This window comes from Lutra lutra, chromosome 2 (assembly GCF_902655055.1).
Source record: "Lutra lutra chromosome 2, mLutLut1.2, whole genome shotgun sequence".
Classification (NCBI taxonomy): Eukaryota; Metazoa; Chordata; class Mammalia; order Carnivora; family Mustelidae; genus Lutra; species Lutra lutra.
The window spans coordinates 102049927-102065446 of NC_062279.1; the positions used below are offsets into that span (position 1 = coordinate 102049927).

The 15520-nt window shown below is 38.2% G+C and overlaps 1 protein-coding gene across 4 annotated transcripts in view; it reads right to left on the reverse strand.

Annotated features, from left to right (window-relative positions):
- Window positions 1-15520, reverse strand: part of PPP3CA (protein phosphatase 3 catalytic subunit alpha) — a 323097-nt gene that overhangs the window by 49492 nt on the left and 258085 nt on the right. For all 4 annotated transcript variants that reach the window (XM_047718083.1, XM_047718084.1, XM_047718086.1 and 1 more), the window contains 2 exons: window positions 9369-9446; window positions 6838-6932 (listed from right to left, as the gene is read on the reverse strand). In XM_047718083.1, coding sequence (XP_047574039.1) covers window positions 6838-6932; window positions 9369-9446 — 173 coding nt within the window. The remainder of the gene's footprint in view (window positions 1-6837; window positions 6933-9368; window positions 9447-15520) is intronic.

Sequence of the window (15520 nt, forward strand, 5' to 3'; positions counted from 1 at the left end):
GTCGTGGATATAACAGGCAGTAAAAGGGGACATTCTGCCAAAACCCCTCACTCCATTCATCTCAGAGGGGCGATTTCTCTGAAAACCAATCAAAACTTCCCAACTGAAAGTTCTCTTCAGCCTTAAATGTCTACATAAATTTCTTTTCTACTACCTCATACTGATAATACAAAAAGCGAATGCTAAGAGTTTTCTTCATGTTTTCCACGTTGCTCCTGTGTGAGGTTGTAGATTCCATATCATTTGTCCACAGACTGTCCTAAGTTTAATAATCATTATAAAGAAATTATTTTTCCAATGTGTGTAAAACAATACTCATTTGGGTAAAGAATAAACATTTTTTTAGAATAAAAATGCTTACTAAATAAAGGAAGGAATTACTATTTTTCGATGGGACTTATTTTACTTATTGTTTTGCGTTAGTAACAACAAGAAAAACACATAGCCTACAACTTGCTAGCAAATATCGAATAACAAAATGCTACCGTGAATATATACTTATATTTCGTATATTGAGAAAAGTGATCTTGGCACACAGTCGCTTAGGACCAATTAAGAGGATCTTTAGATTTGATATGGCAGCAGGAGAAAAGTAAAAGCTGGGAAAATTGTGGCCATTGGACAAAATCTCTGGATTAATTTTAACTAACTTGTAAAGCACTAATGATCATATTTATGCCTGTGGTTGTAAAGACCTAAAACATGCTTTAAAAATGTTGATGTAAAGCTAAAGCTTATTCCCATAGTTAAGATAGGCCTCAGGTTCTACAGAAATGGTTTCCTGCTTATAAAATGTGGTCAGTTTTGTAGGGAAGTAAGATTTTGGCATGCTATAGAGGAAGACGCTAAGATTCTAACTTAGGGTTGCCTGGGCATGAATTCTACTCCTTTCCAGAGACAGTCCCCCACCCCTGCCCCCAACCATCTGCCTTTTTTGCCCAGGATAAGGATCTAGTTGGTTTTGCCTTTGGCTCCTGAACCAGGCAGGTGCTACATACCACTAAGTTTGTGAACACAATTCCTAAAAGCTGAAACAAGGTCTTGGTATGAAAGAACTATGCTAGGATAAGAAATGAGGTTCTCTAGGCACGTGGAGGGCTTAGGTCATGAGCCTGGGATCCCAGGATCCTGGGATTGAGTCCTATAAGGGGCTCCCTGCTCAGCAGGGAGCCCGTTTCTCCCTCTGCCTGCCACTCCCCCTGCTTGTGCTCTCTCTCTGTGTCAAATAAATAAAATCTTAAAAAAAAAAAAAAAAAAGAAAAGAAAAAAGAAAGAAAGAAATGAGGTTCTTAGGGCTGGCAGCCCACGTCATTGATGGTGTCACTGAGGTTTGAGTGCTCACCCTAGACAGCAGGGGACCAAGGTGAGCTGACTTCAGATATGTTGCATTTGCTCATGTGTGTCCACATCATGACTGCCAATAAGATTCTTCCCTTGGTTTCTTACAGGAGGAATTCAATCCTCCCTTTATGACAGTATGCCAAGTCATAAATTATCTCTTTATTTATAAATGGTGCTTCTGAGGATCATGACTACTATTTGAAGGAAAATATTTGAGGATGTTGACTGTGTCAAGTTTTGGTAGGGCTAATATGCTTTTTAAAAGTAATTCTATCAGTTTTCCTAGTTTAAAAGTCCAAACCATCATAACACATTTTTTTTTTCCCCATCAAAAAGGGTAGACTTTTCATGTTAGGACTTTAGCATATGATGCTTTTCTTGTCTTATCCTCGAAACCCAATTTTGCACCTCTCTCTTCCTTAACCTACTTTAATACTGAATTAATTTTCTTCCCCATCATTTTTAATCTTTGGTCTTAATTACTAAGTTAGTGGTGTTGCCATTTAGGTTTTTCTTCTCAAATCCAAAATACATTTCATTTAATAAATTTTATTTAATTACTTAGTTTTACTGTCAGTAGCTCTTCCTGGAACTGAGTGTATACCCCTGGTATGTATATTTGTATTTCTCTATATCCATATTGTATATCCATCCACCCATTCACCGCCCCCCCCCCCCCCCCGCCACCCATATGAAAACTCATCTAAACTACAGGGAACTGGCAACCTTGTGTGATTTCCTTTAGATTACTCTGAAGCACAGGTATATCGCTAGAAAGATCAAGGTTTAAAACACATTTTTCCAGAGGTTCGTTATAATTTTCGGCCAAACTAAGGCAGAGTTCACATTTGCCCCTTATTTCTCGATACGGAGAGATTTTACTCTAAGATTGCTTTCATGTCACTTCATTAGTTAAGCTTATTATTATTATTATCATTTGGTGTCCATGGACTAGTTTCCACTCTCAATACCACTCCTTTCTTTGTAGTATTTTCCAAGTATGTCTGAATCATTATTGATGGAATTCCTTATTTAACATCTATTTCACCATCAAGTTAAAAACCCAAGTAGGGTGAAGGAAAATGCCCATCTTGTTCATTTTATACCTGCAGCATCTAGCACAGTGCTTAGTATACGTAAGTTCTCAGTAATGCTTTGTTGCAGTGGTGAGTGGATGAGGTTGAAGTCATTTTTACAGGTGGCATATTATCATTATTATTATTTTTAAAGATGTTATTTATTTATTTGACAGACAGAGCACAAGCAGGGGGAGCAGCAGAGGGAGAAGCAGACTCCCCGCTAAGCAGGGACCCCGATGTGGGGCTCAATCTCAGGACCCTGGGATCACGATCTGAGCCAAAGGCAGATGCTTAGCTGAGTGAGCCACCCAGGCACCCTGGCATATTATTATTGTTGTTGTTGTTGTTGTTATTATTAGCAGAAGCAGTGTGCATGTGTCATTCTTGTAGTTTTCTTCTGTTCAGTGGGTTTGGGTAATTATGAAAATTGTTTTACCCTTAGGGCTACAGATTCGAAGGAGGAAAACAATTCAAATGGGTAAAGTGCTCTGCAAATGTTTAACTCCAAGTTGGAAAGGGTATCAGAACTGGGTACAACAGTTACTTAACGTGAGGTAGAGCTCTCTGGGTCTGGTAGGGTCCTTTGGGGCACTGTCTTACTATTTAATTTCCAGAAAGAAAATGTTTCAATCAATGAATGTATTGATGGCCTACCATGTATAATGCATGCTACCTGGCTTTATCACGTGCTCCAAAAAGCCCCCACTTCAAACTAATTATAATCCATTGGGAAGATAGAGCAATGCTAACTATAGGAAGAGCTAACAAGAAAAAAATATTAACTGAAAAGTACGACGGCAAATGATTGGTATTTCGGGAATTCAGGGAAGGCCTACCAACAGAAGTCTTTAGAAATTGCGTCAGACTGATGATTCACAGACCTTGTACCCTTGAAACAAATAATATTTTATATGTTAATAAAATAAATACAGAAAATAATACAAAAGAGAGAGAGAGAGAAGTCTTTAGAAACTGACTGGAGTCTGAGAACAGGCCATTTAGATGGGCAGAGAAGAGGGAGACAAGTATTCAAGATAGAAAAAAAGTTATGTGGGCAAAGATGTGGTGAAAGGGAATAATTTGTACAGGGCCATGAGTGGAATAATGCAGCTCGCTAAAAGTGAAGGGTTCACCCAGGAAGAAGCAGCGAGATGGCTTATAAAGGTAGACTGAGTCACAAAGTGAAACTATAAGTAAGAGGCTGAAGAGAACGGGGTGTTTTTCTGTCAGTTTCCCTGAAGCCACTGACAGGTGGCATAATGATAGCAACATAAAATATTCAAAGATGATAATATCTTAATACTGCACAGCATTTTGTTGCAAGGTAATTTCATCTATTATTCACAGAAGAAATTTTTTTTTCTCCTTTTGCAGAGATGTCACTGCGTGTCAATACATGTAAATGAGCTGGCTGTTTCTTTGCAGAGCTGTGATCGCAAGCTCGCTCCATCTTCTGCCCGGACAGGATGCAGGAGTCCTCAGAGTGAGGAGACAGAGGCCGGAGGAGGGGTGAGTGGTTGGCCTGTGCTCATGTGGGAGGGCAAGGCTAAGCACCATGTGAATCAGTGTGGGCTACAGTAAGGAAGGGCCACTTACAGTCTCTCATTTTAGAAAGCCTCTTTTCATTGCAGGCAAGTATGAACTACTAATCACAACCTACAGACATTGAAACACGAAGCTGATCACACACCTAGGATTGGTTTTAAGATGGCAGAATACACCCATTTTTCTCACTGTCTCATGTAGCTGAAGAGCTCTTGCTGCTGCCTTAATTTGCAGGTGCTTAAAAATCGCATCATATTTTAATTCTTGGGTTATACACAACTCCAAAGCCTTATATGGTCATCTGTTTCTAAGAATCAGATGGTTAACTTAGAGATTCTTCACTGCTCTCTTTCCATTGATGATATTTTGCAACCCAGCTTTCTGGCACTGCCTTTTATAATTCTCGTTAACATTTATTTTATTCAAATACAGTAATAGCCTCACTTCAGCCATGAATAACTGACTCCCACTCCCACATACTGTACACACTGTTAGTATAATAGCTTTAAAGTGCTTCAGAGACTTTACACAAAAGTCTTTTGAAATTATGCTCAAACTGAAGAATATATCTTTCTTCTTCCTATCAGTTTATCTTTTTCTCTCAGGAGAATTCTTTCTTTTATGAAAAGGTTCCCAAAATGAAATGCTTCTCTCCCCTTCCCAAGAGATTGTGATCTACCCTAAACACAAGAGAACACAGCGAGAGAACTACAAAGCCTCCAAGATTGCAATCCACCCATGTCTATTGTTTTTTTGTTTTTTTGTTTTTTTTGTTTTTAAAGTTCGTGCCTTGTTAAATCAGAACCATAGACAAAGAAGCAATGCATACCCTATGGGAGAAAGCGCCATTGGTCTCAAGCAAAACCGCTACCCAGCCTTATAATGAAAGGAAAAACTTAAGTCTGTTTTTATGGAGTGAAATCCCAATCTTCTTTTTCTTCTTCTTCTTTTTTTTTTCTTACTATTTTGACTTTTTTTCAATCATTAAAAAAAAAATTGTATGTATAGTCCATGCTACTTAGTAATTGGTCTCTGTCAAGAAAATTACTTTTTTGGGTGCTCCTTTCATTAGGTGAAATAGAAAAAAAAAAATTGTTTTAATGCCATAAAGAAATAGGAAACTAAGTGTTCAGACTGTATATACTTTTGGGGAATAGTAGGATCGTGATGGGACAGGCAAGATGACCGGCTGGGTTCCTGCATTCCTTCCAGGTACCACTGGGGAATTCTCTGGTATGAGAACCCACATCCAATCCAAGGGAATTCAATCTTACTGCTTTTATACAAAAGAGTTCAAGATTGAGATTTTGTTTGGCAAAAAAAAAAAAAAAAAAAAAAAGAAAAAAAAAGAAAAAGAAAAAAAATAATTCAGAAACACTGGTGTTGACTTTATTTTATTCTATTTTTCTTTTTCTAATCAAATGGTCACCATTCTTTAATGTCCAGATCATGTTTTACCTTAAACAAGGCATTCTCTGACCATTCTAGAAAAATGATTCCTTGTCCAACTGACTCAGTGTTGGTTAAGCTAAGCTAACTCTCTTAGCTTCACTTAATGACGCTGTGTCTTATATTTGTATTAAATCACCCAAAGGTGTTAATTCATCAACTGGCTTATAAGCCCTGGGCACACCAAGAACATGGTTTGTTTTACTTTATATGCTTCTTGCCACAGAGTACTAAAAACAGCTCCTCTTCTAGAAATCAGGCAACTAGGAAACAGGGGACAACTCTCCCTTGCTCCCTGCCATCCATCGCTGTGACAGAAATGTCACAGTGCCTTCTGATAACTTCACTCCAAGGCCACAGAGGAGGGCCCACAACAGTCAAAATGGCGGTGTGAGAGACTGTGTGGTGTGACCATGCCACCCCACCCAACAGGTGTGTCTCTCTGGGCTATGGGGTCGGGACAGCCATGTGAGGTATCTATAGGACAACACAGATGTGCTGGGGGGGTGTTGGGGCGGGGAGGCAAGGATCTCAGCAAGCCACCCTCACCCTCAGATATGCTGCAAGGATGTTATCTAGACCAATGCCAACCAGAGTTAATGGCTTTTTCACATTTTATCCCCCATTCCGTCATACCTGTAATATTCCATGTCATCTGAATATAGAAATTACCTTGATAAAAGAGGATAATGTGTCCCTTGCTCCTCCCCTCTTCCCTAGAGTCAGAAAGAATGCCCTCTTGTTTCTTGGTCTTTTTTAGGCACACAAGTATGGAGTTTCATAAAGGAAGGACAGGATGCTAAACCAGAAGGTGTGGGTTTGATTTTAGTTCTTTACTACCTAATTGAGTGACCTGGGGCAAAGCAATTAGCCACAGAGACCCATTCTGCATACTAAAAGGGGTGGGGGCTAAGGATATTTATTTTGAAGTTTAATTCAATTTTTTTTTTTTTAATAAATGAACATGCTCTGGCTCACAGTAGGTACTGAATAAATGCAATTTAAACTTGAATTTGAAGCAAAAGCTTTTGCTCATTTCTCCTAAACCCTTACATGCACAATCACCCTGTTCTCATTGAAAGACACATCCTTTTTAAGAGGTGTGATTTTGGATTACTTTCAATTATTATTTCTTTTAAAACCTCTATCTACCAGAGCAGTTCAGTGTAGATCCTGCCATACATTAGAATCTCTTGCAGAACAGTTAAAAAATAACAGTGCCTGGGCTCCACGTCTGACCAACTGAATCTGTAACTCTGAAGACAATCACAAAATTTGCATCCAGCAATACGTGAGAAAGCCAGGGAAAAAAAAAGAATGACTAAAAATCCTTCAAACCAAGCCATTTAACCATTCAAACCAAACCCAAATAAAACATTGCACAGGGTAGGCAAGACTGCAAGAGGGATCTAAAACGACTTACCTTTGTTATTGTATACATCTAAGTAATTTGGTGCTGAGAAAATTGTAATTAGAGAAGGGAAGCCTGTCGTTTGGCTTTTCCTGTACATGCGATACCTAAACACAATAAAGACAAGTTACAACAGGATATTAAGGGGGGGAAGATGGTATCAAATTACAGATTCAAAATAAAATATTCAAGTTACGTTTTATCACTCCGAGACAACTCAATTACGTAACATTAAACAAAATTTTCTCTCTAAAGTCTGTTACACACAGACATGATTCCTCCCAAGCTCAACCATGAAAACATACAATCAGGTGGATAATATCCAAAGAGGCCTTTCCTAAGTTTAACAGGCCTGGGGGATGGTGGAATTCAAGGCAAAATCATAATTCATATCCACATGTGCAATGGAGAACAAGAAGGTCCCTTTTTGTACGAAGATATCCTTGTACCTACCATGTTTTTTAGAAGTTTACCAATATTTTTGACATAAGACTGAATAAGCAGAGCAATATATAAATCTTTCACACTAATAACTGGGCTGATTATTCAATTTATCTACAATATTTATAATATTCTGTTATGGTCTTGACTAAGCAATTTGCTTTTCAAAAGATATGCAGTTAAATCTATGGGTTTTACATGTTCAAAGTGTTTCTATTTTAGAACTTTATTTATTACCAATCTCTTCTGGCATTTGCAGGTCGAAGATTACTGTCTGAGCAGGGTAATATTTAATCAATCAGTAATGAAACAGAACATCTGTGAGATCTTTGGAAATAAACCAATAAGCCAGTTACTTTTCTTCTACTTAGATAAAAATAGGACTCTAGTCCTCAAATAATCAAAAAATACAGGAAACTCTGGCTCTTTTCCATTAAGGTGAAAATATATCTCATGACTTCTATGTAACAGATTTTAGGAATATTGGTTTAGAAAATTTCCTATAAAGTGCAAAACAAAATTTTATCATTTCTTGGGTATTCTGGGTCATGTTATTTCTGGCTGACTAACCATACCAACTTTAGTTGGGTTTTAAAATACCTCAAATATCTGCCTTTAGGTAGATAAATAGCCACCTTAAGATTTATAATTTCACAAATATTTTGATACTACTTTCCCTAGGAGAAAATATACGCTCAAGAACCTTTTGAAATATTCTAGAAGTATTTATTTTGCTTATCGGACTAAACTCTGCTGGTGGAAAAAAATCAGAATGTAAAAGATAATTAACACCCCCAATCTTAGTATCTTGGCGTTACAAACGGTGATTAGCTACGTAGACCTACTTGACAACAAATGAAAACAAAGAAACTAGATGACATAATCTCAGTTTAATCAATCAAATGCTCATTTCAAGCAAATATGCTAATTGATTTTAACCGATGAACTTAAAATATTTTCGAATAAGCAGATGATTACAGGTCTGTAGTGGGATTAACAGAAAGCTGCTCAAAATGTTCGGTTGGGACAGTCAGTCAAAAAAGCATGGTGACACCACTGCCTTGAAAATTGGGGGGAAAAAAAGAAAAAAAAATTATTTGAGGACCTGACTGGTTGGCATATCGACAGGTTATATCAAAGCTCAGCTACAACACACTGAGTACACAGAATTGGATCAGTTCATACCTGTTGATTATTGATTGAAATAAGCTAATTTTGAAAGAAACATAAGCTCTGCCTTGACTTAGGATCATCAGATATGGGCTAACTTCAGAATGCGGACACCACTATTCCTAATTTCAGCACATAGGTTATGTAATATGAAGTGTTCCTCCCTTTCAGAAAACTCAGAATATGGAGGAATGAGTTTAAGCATCTGAAGGCAAACAATACCTTTCAGTAGAGCCTACTGAGTATGGCAGTGGACTTCAAATCCTAGAACACATTATGCCTTTTCCTCCTTAATGCAGATTTAATGCACTATCAAACGGAACATCTGATGTTTCTTAGTTTTCTAAGCCCTTACAATAAGCCTACCAATTATATTAAATATTAGACTAACCCTAGACCCTAAATTTTAAAATTTACCATGTATTACAAAATCCTCTTGTGCATTTGTTAGAATATAGAATTTTCTCCCTCATTTAAATGCCTCTGCTTTTGTCCTTTAAAACTTCACAGGGGTCAGGAGTGATATTCTTTCAACAAGAGTACACTGTGCAGTATGTTAAATATTTATGTGTAGTTCTCACTCACATTGCTAACCGAGACTGAAAAGCTGCTGGTAATGTACTCACTTACTGGACAGTGGGAAGAGCGGGAGAGGAAAGAGATCACACGGGCCCGTAGAAATTAAGAAGGCCGGCTGAAAATCTTACCTGTTCAAGCTAAACATAGAGGCACTTTCAAGGGGACTTTACCACACATTTGTGACCACTCATTCCCCAGGACCCTGCCATATCTGTGTCATCAGAAGACAATTTTAGGATCTGATTTCTTCAGGGAGAGAGCCTAGCACAAGGAATCCTCCACAGCCCGAACGAAGCGAGGAAGCTGTGACCTGGGGCCATGCACGGTTTCCATAAACCCACAAAACTGCTCACCCTGCATCTTGGGCTTCATGGGCTCGGAGTATAGATAACAAATTATTGTGCTGTAAGAATTCACATACAGCCGGGTAACTGCCAGAGACAAAAAGAAAAGAGAAAGAAGCATCTGTTATGAAATTGTCAAGAATAGCACATTTGTCCGTAACATCCTGACCTATGTGATTCGATCAGATGTAATCAAACGTACATCATTCATGAAACAAGCCTCTCGGCTCTCAGGACAGGTCTTTTCCCCTGTGGCACAGAAAGCACCCACAGCTCCACTTTTTACATAATCAGAAAGGGCTGGAGATGCGTGAATTGGACAAAGAACGCGGGTCATTATATAACAACACTAGAGGAATGTCCACTCATAGGAAACATCGATATTATCAAGTCTACATTTAAGCACAAGTGAACAGAAGCATCAATATAACATGAGAATGGAATTGAAAATATAAACCTCCATCTCGATTTTCTCCAAGAGAGCACTATTTGTATTTGAATGCCTGTGCATGCCTGAGTGCTCTACAGAGTGGACTGAGGTAGGGAGTGGGCGAGAATACAGTAACCAATATATCACTCAAAATCTAAACAGAATTTTATATTCTGTTTAAATTTTAGATTCTGTTAAAACCTGTGAATCACTGAATTCACAGGTTTTAAACTGTGCACTTTAAATATGATCAACAGAACTGTATCTTAAGACTGCTGCTTTACCTTGACTTAATAAAAATATTAAATATATAATCAAGATGATTTTGTCTGTTAAGGAAGTCTCAAAACCAAAGAGGAGAACATTATTCAAAATGAAATTCAAATTACAAACTGAACTTGTGGAACCCTGGGCAATCACATTGTCTCTGCTCTACAAATTTTTCACGAGATAAATGTATGTCATAAAAATGAATAAATTTTAGGTATTTCAAATAAAGGGACAGCAAACTAATGCTCATTTTAATATAAACAAACTGCAGAAGCTCACTAGAACCTAAACTACATGCACTATGAGAAATAATTCAGCAACAATACTTATCAATATCAAATATCAAAATAATATTTTGAAGAAATACTAAATAGTGTATGTCACTCAAATTATTTATTATAAAATAGAAGATGAAAATAGTTTCTAGGGGCGCCTGGGTGGCTCAGTTGGTTAAGCATCTGCCTTCAGCCCGGGTCATGATCTCAGGGTCCTGGAATCAAGCCCCATATGGGGCTCCCTGTTTAGTGGGGAGTCTGCTTCTCTCTCTCCTCTTCATTCCTGCTCTCTCTCTTGCTATCTCTGTCAAATAAATAAAACCTTAAAAAAAAAAAAAGAAAATAGTTTCTATGTTACAGATTTTGTAAGAATTCCCTGATCAAAAGGAAAAAAAATACCATTAATATGGCACACCATAGTAGAGATGTTGATTATAAAAAGGATTCAGTTCTTTGCAAAACTGAATTTGAAATAAAAAATAGTCTTTGTGCCTGTGCACACATTTATGCGCATTTGTATGCATATGTATATGTGTTCTAGAATATTCTATCAATCTGCTAAGGAGAGAAAAAAAGGAGACCTTCATCAGGCCTTTACTTCCTAGTTGTCCCAGGTCAGTCCAGTAAATACACCATGTAACTGATAAACATTAGTGTAACCTACAGACTAGAGAAGATGGCCCAGCCTATGCACATGGAAATATGTCCAAAACAGTACCTAGACCAAGAGCTGACCAACATGCATCTTCAAAGACTTGTGTTCTACCCTAGGAAAAGGTGAGTATATCACCTTTGAGATCAGTGTGTCAACACAAAAAAGCTTAATTGCTGAGACACGGATTGGTCTTTAAAAAAATAGCACGTTTGGACATACTTAGCTATAAAGTGCCCAGCCAATGGATGACAGCATAGGGTGGCACCCAGTAAATGTTCCTTCCCTATCTCTTTCAGCCATTGAATTCTTGTGCCCTTGAAATACTTCCTTTAAAAGATAGTTTATTGCCTTGTTGTACCACTGAAAGACAGAGGTTGTTTGTCTAGGTTGGTCACTTTTTGTCCTTGGGCAAAAGGCTTGGTAGCACTTTTAAAATTTATTTTTTCCTTTTGTTAGAACCTATACTAGATTTATGAAAGCATAATTTTAATATATTTTCTTCATGCTGAGTTTAATACCTTTATGTGTTTAAATTTTCCCTCATGGAAATATATATCTGATTTTTAACGGTAATCTGAAGAAAATAAAATTAACCTTGCAGCAATATGCTAGGTTAATAGCATTAAGTGAGGAACACATGTATTATTACTTGGAAGGAACTCATTTTGATGAAAATCTTTAGAGATTTAAAGGCATACATAATCAAATATTCAAACTCTCTAAGAATTACAAACATTTTTCTAAATAAATGTAGAAAACACTTGAATATCATCTAGATTCCCATTATTGGTCAACTGCCTGCCTGGGATACATTAAAGTCTTTGATAATATAAAGCAACAAATGAACAAACTTCACAAGATTCTTATGCTTTTCAGTGGTAATGATGATATACAAAAAAGCATTCAAGCTAAAAAGTACTATAGAAGATATGTGTAGAATGATAGAGAAAGCAGGGTTCAGAACCCCTAATATCACGGAGGAAGCTGGAAAATCATTTATTCCCCAATAATTTGTCAAAGACTGACTGGTGACTTGTTCTATTTGTTAGAAGATTGTATTAGGCACAGGGAGGGGTGGTATGGTAAGTGTAAGGTGTAGTTTCTGTCTTGAGGATATGTATTACCTAGGTAGGAAAGTAAAGCATGTTATAGAACAAATAATGTATATTGGTCTGAGGAAATTTTCTGAAAAATTTCTATCACATGTTAGATCTTTTGTTTTCTTTTTTCATTTTCTTCACATTAATGAGGTGAAGCTTCTGAGATAGTATGACTACCAACAAGAAAGAGAAAGAAAGCCCAAGCATGGGCCCATGGCCTCCTTTTGAACACAGGGCTTGCTGGATCTCAGTCCTACTCTCAAACCTATCCATGGGCACCCTTGTCAAGCAAACCTAGCATGATTTTGTTTAACCCAGTGTCCTGGACATGTCTTGAAAGAAGACTTAATGCAAAGATCGGTGAAGGCCAGCTTCTAGCTTTATGATACTCACTTACCAGCATGCAAAAAAAAAAAAAAAAAAAAAAAAACCTGTGTTTGGGGAAAAAGCTAGACTCTCTGAAAATGTGTTTTTTGTTTTTTTTTTTCCTCTTGGAACATGATTATCCCTTAAGCACTAGAGAATGCTTTCCTCTGAGTAGAAAGGGAGGTGGAAATTTCCATGGAATAGTGGGAATCCTTAGATCTGGGTTCTTATTCCAATTTCCTGTGTAAACTCTGGAAAATGGCTTAACCTCTTTGAGCCCAAATTACCTCACTGGTAAAAATGCAGGTGGTAGCACTTATATCATAGACTCGAGATAAAGATTAAATGAGTTAGCAATATATGTAAATTCCCTAGTCTAGGGCCCGACTGAGAGTGGTAGACATTTAACAATTCCTAATTTTCTCTATGCTACCATGTTGTGGAAGAAAGAAGGCAGCACAGAAGTGAGTCAGCAACCCCAGAGTCTAGTTAGTAGCTGTTGTGAAAAAGGAACCTATAGGCCTAAAACGGTATCACTTAGTCCAAGTCACCATCTGGGGCTTTATACCTAACCTAATGGAAGTTTCAACTTTCCCCAGAAAAGTAAATCTTAACGGGTCAATCAGGAATGTTCTGACGTGCTTCGGTGAGGTAATCTGTCACATGGGCCCTCTGCCTCCACCACAGGCAGATGAGGTAATCTGTGTGAGACGGCCCCCTTCCTCCTTCCCCCCACCCAAAGCAACGTGACTGGCCTGAAAGAAGACTTTTTTTTTTTTTTTTTTTGCTAATAACCCCTCAACCCACCCTCCTTCCTATAAAAACCTTCCATTTTGCCCAGCCCTTCAGAGCCCCTCAGCGCTGCCCAGGTCATGAATTGTTTAATAAAGCCAATTAGATCTTAAAATTTAATCCATGGATTTTTTTTTTTTTTTAGCACTGTTAAATTTATTAGTTGTGACTCACATTAGATCACAAAGGCAATGACATATGGGGAATACTAGATAGGAAAGGAGTTAGAATTAGAGTGGGAGAGGGACGAATGCAGACTGAGCATGAACAAAGGCAAAGAAGGTAGAAAAGAGAAACATGAGAAATGCAAGAGAAACTGTTTTGGCATTAGATAAAATAGATATTATTCATTCTATTTATTCATTATTCATTATTCATTCTATTTATTCTCTTATTTTTGTTCCTTCCTATATGAAATTATGTTTTAGACCTTGAATTAAACCTCCCAGGTTTCTGTCTCTTTAAGATATAGCCAGCCAGCATTATTAAAATGCTTTCTTTATAGCTTTTATGTCTTTATTTCTACTGAGTATTTTTTCTTCTGGAAAAGCCTACTCTTCCACCAAGCCTTGGCTAAGTTATCCCCTATAAACCCTTCCCCTCAAACCTGCCTCACTCTGAGGTGTGGAGAACTGCTGCATCCACCATGATCCCATAACATATTTGTCTAAGATACCATTCATCATGTTGTAGTGTAAATTATGTGTATATATCTGCTCTCCAGCAATACTGAATGCCTTAAGAGACAGACATTATCGTATTTGTCTTCATATCCTAAATGCTTAGCAGCAATCTGTCAGCTTATCAGAGCTTACACTCAATCGCGGGAGTAGTCTCAACGGGGCAGTCTAACAGGTGAGAGATGGAGAGGTTTCTTTCCCTCACGGGGTACAGCAAAGCATAGGCAGGCAGCTCACAACCCCTGCTGAGGGGCTGGGAGGAAGCCTCTCGTGCCTCCTTGGTGTCCTTACTTTCTCCCAGCCCAGCAGTAAGGGAGGACTCTGACCGACTGCCAAGCTCCTCCTCTGCTTCTGGGGGCTGGGCAATAGGTCCTAAGCCCTGGGGTGTCCTGGTGTCACCTGGATGCTGTCAGGCGTACCTGTTCCCAGGGATTCCTCTGTTTTGTTTTGTTTTTTCTTTGCCCCAGGGTTCTCCAACTAATTTCTTTTTACCCACCAGGTATCAAGCCTGGAAGGGCTCCAACTCTTCCTGCCAGAGCGTAAGTGCTCACTTGCACCTGACTGCAGGCTGCCTCAGGAGCAAATGAGCAATTTTTATTTAAGGCAAACATTTTGTTGAAGTATAACATCTATATAGAAAACTGCCCAAACCAGAAGAAAGCCAATGGATAGATCTATCTTCCCCTTGTAACTAACACTCAGATCAAGTCACAGAACGTGCATGGCCTGAACCCCAGCCATCCTCCATAGCTCCTTCGAGTCACCATCACCTCCTCACTAAAGGTCACAGCCACTCTGGCTTTGAACACTATAGATTATCTTTCTGTCATGTTAAACTCTTATTTCAATGCTATTATCAACATGAGCTCTAGTATCGGGCTTCCTCCACTCATCACTATCCTTGTGGCATTCACCCGTATCATGTGCAGCTTTGGTGAACCCCTTCTCACTCGCTGTACTTAGGTATGTAGATATACAATTTATTATTCATTCTATTAAACAGATATCTGGGTTGTTTCCATTTCTTGGCTATTATGAATATGGCTGCTATACGCAATCTTTTGGGTACAAACATGTGCACATTTCTAGTGAATATAAAAATACAAGTAGAATGGCTTAGTTAGATGTATGTTCAGCTCTAGTGTATACTAAAGCAGCCAACTGTAACTGGGGATAAGAAGTAGAAGGGGGATGGTCATTTTTCTAGATGTGTTCTCTTCCACCATATTTTCATGAACACCACTTTCCCTGCCTGCAAACAGCCTTCCCAGATGACTCTGGTTGGATGTGTTCTGTTCATCCTTTAAAGCTCAGATCTAATAACACTTCTACCATGACCTGTCCCTTAAATTCCAATCCACACCTGTTTGGGTTCGGCCCCCCAACTCTGTATAGCTGTGTATGTGTGTGTCTGTGATAATCTCCACATTTCTCATAGCATTTCTCACCTTGAATTTTATTTGTCACAGTGAATGGGTTTTTGCCACTCAAAGGCACTCACCCTCAAAGGCAGCACTCTGAGTATCTATAAAGCCTCACAGAAGGCATACATAATAGGTGCTCAACTAATGTTTGTTAAATAATTGAATGAGT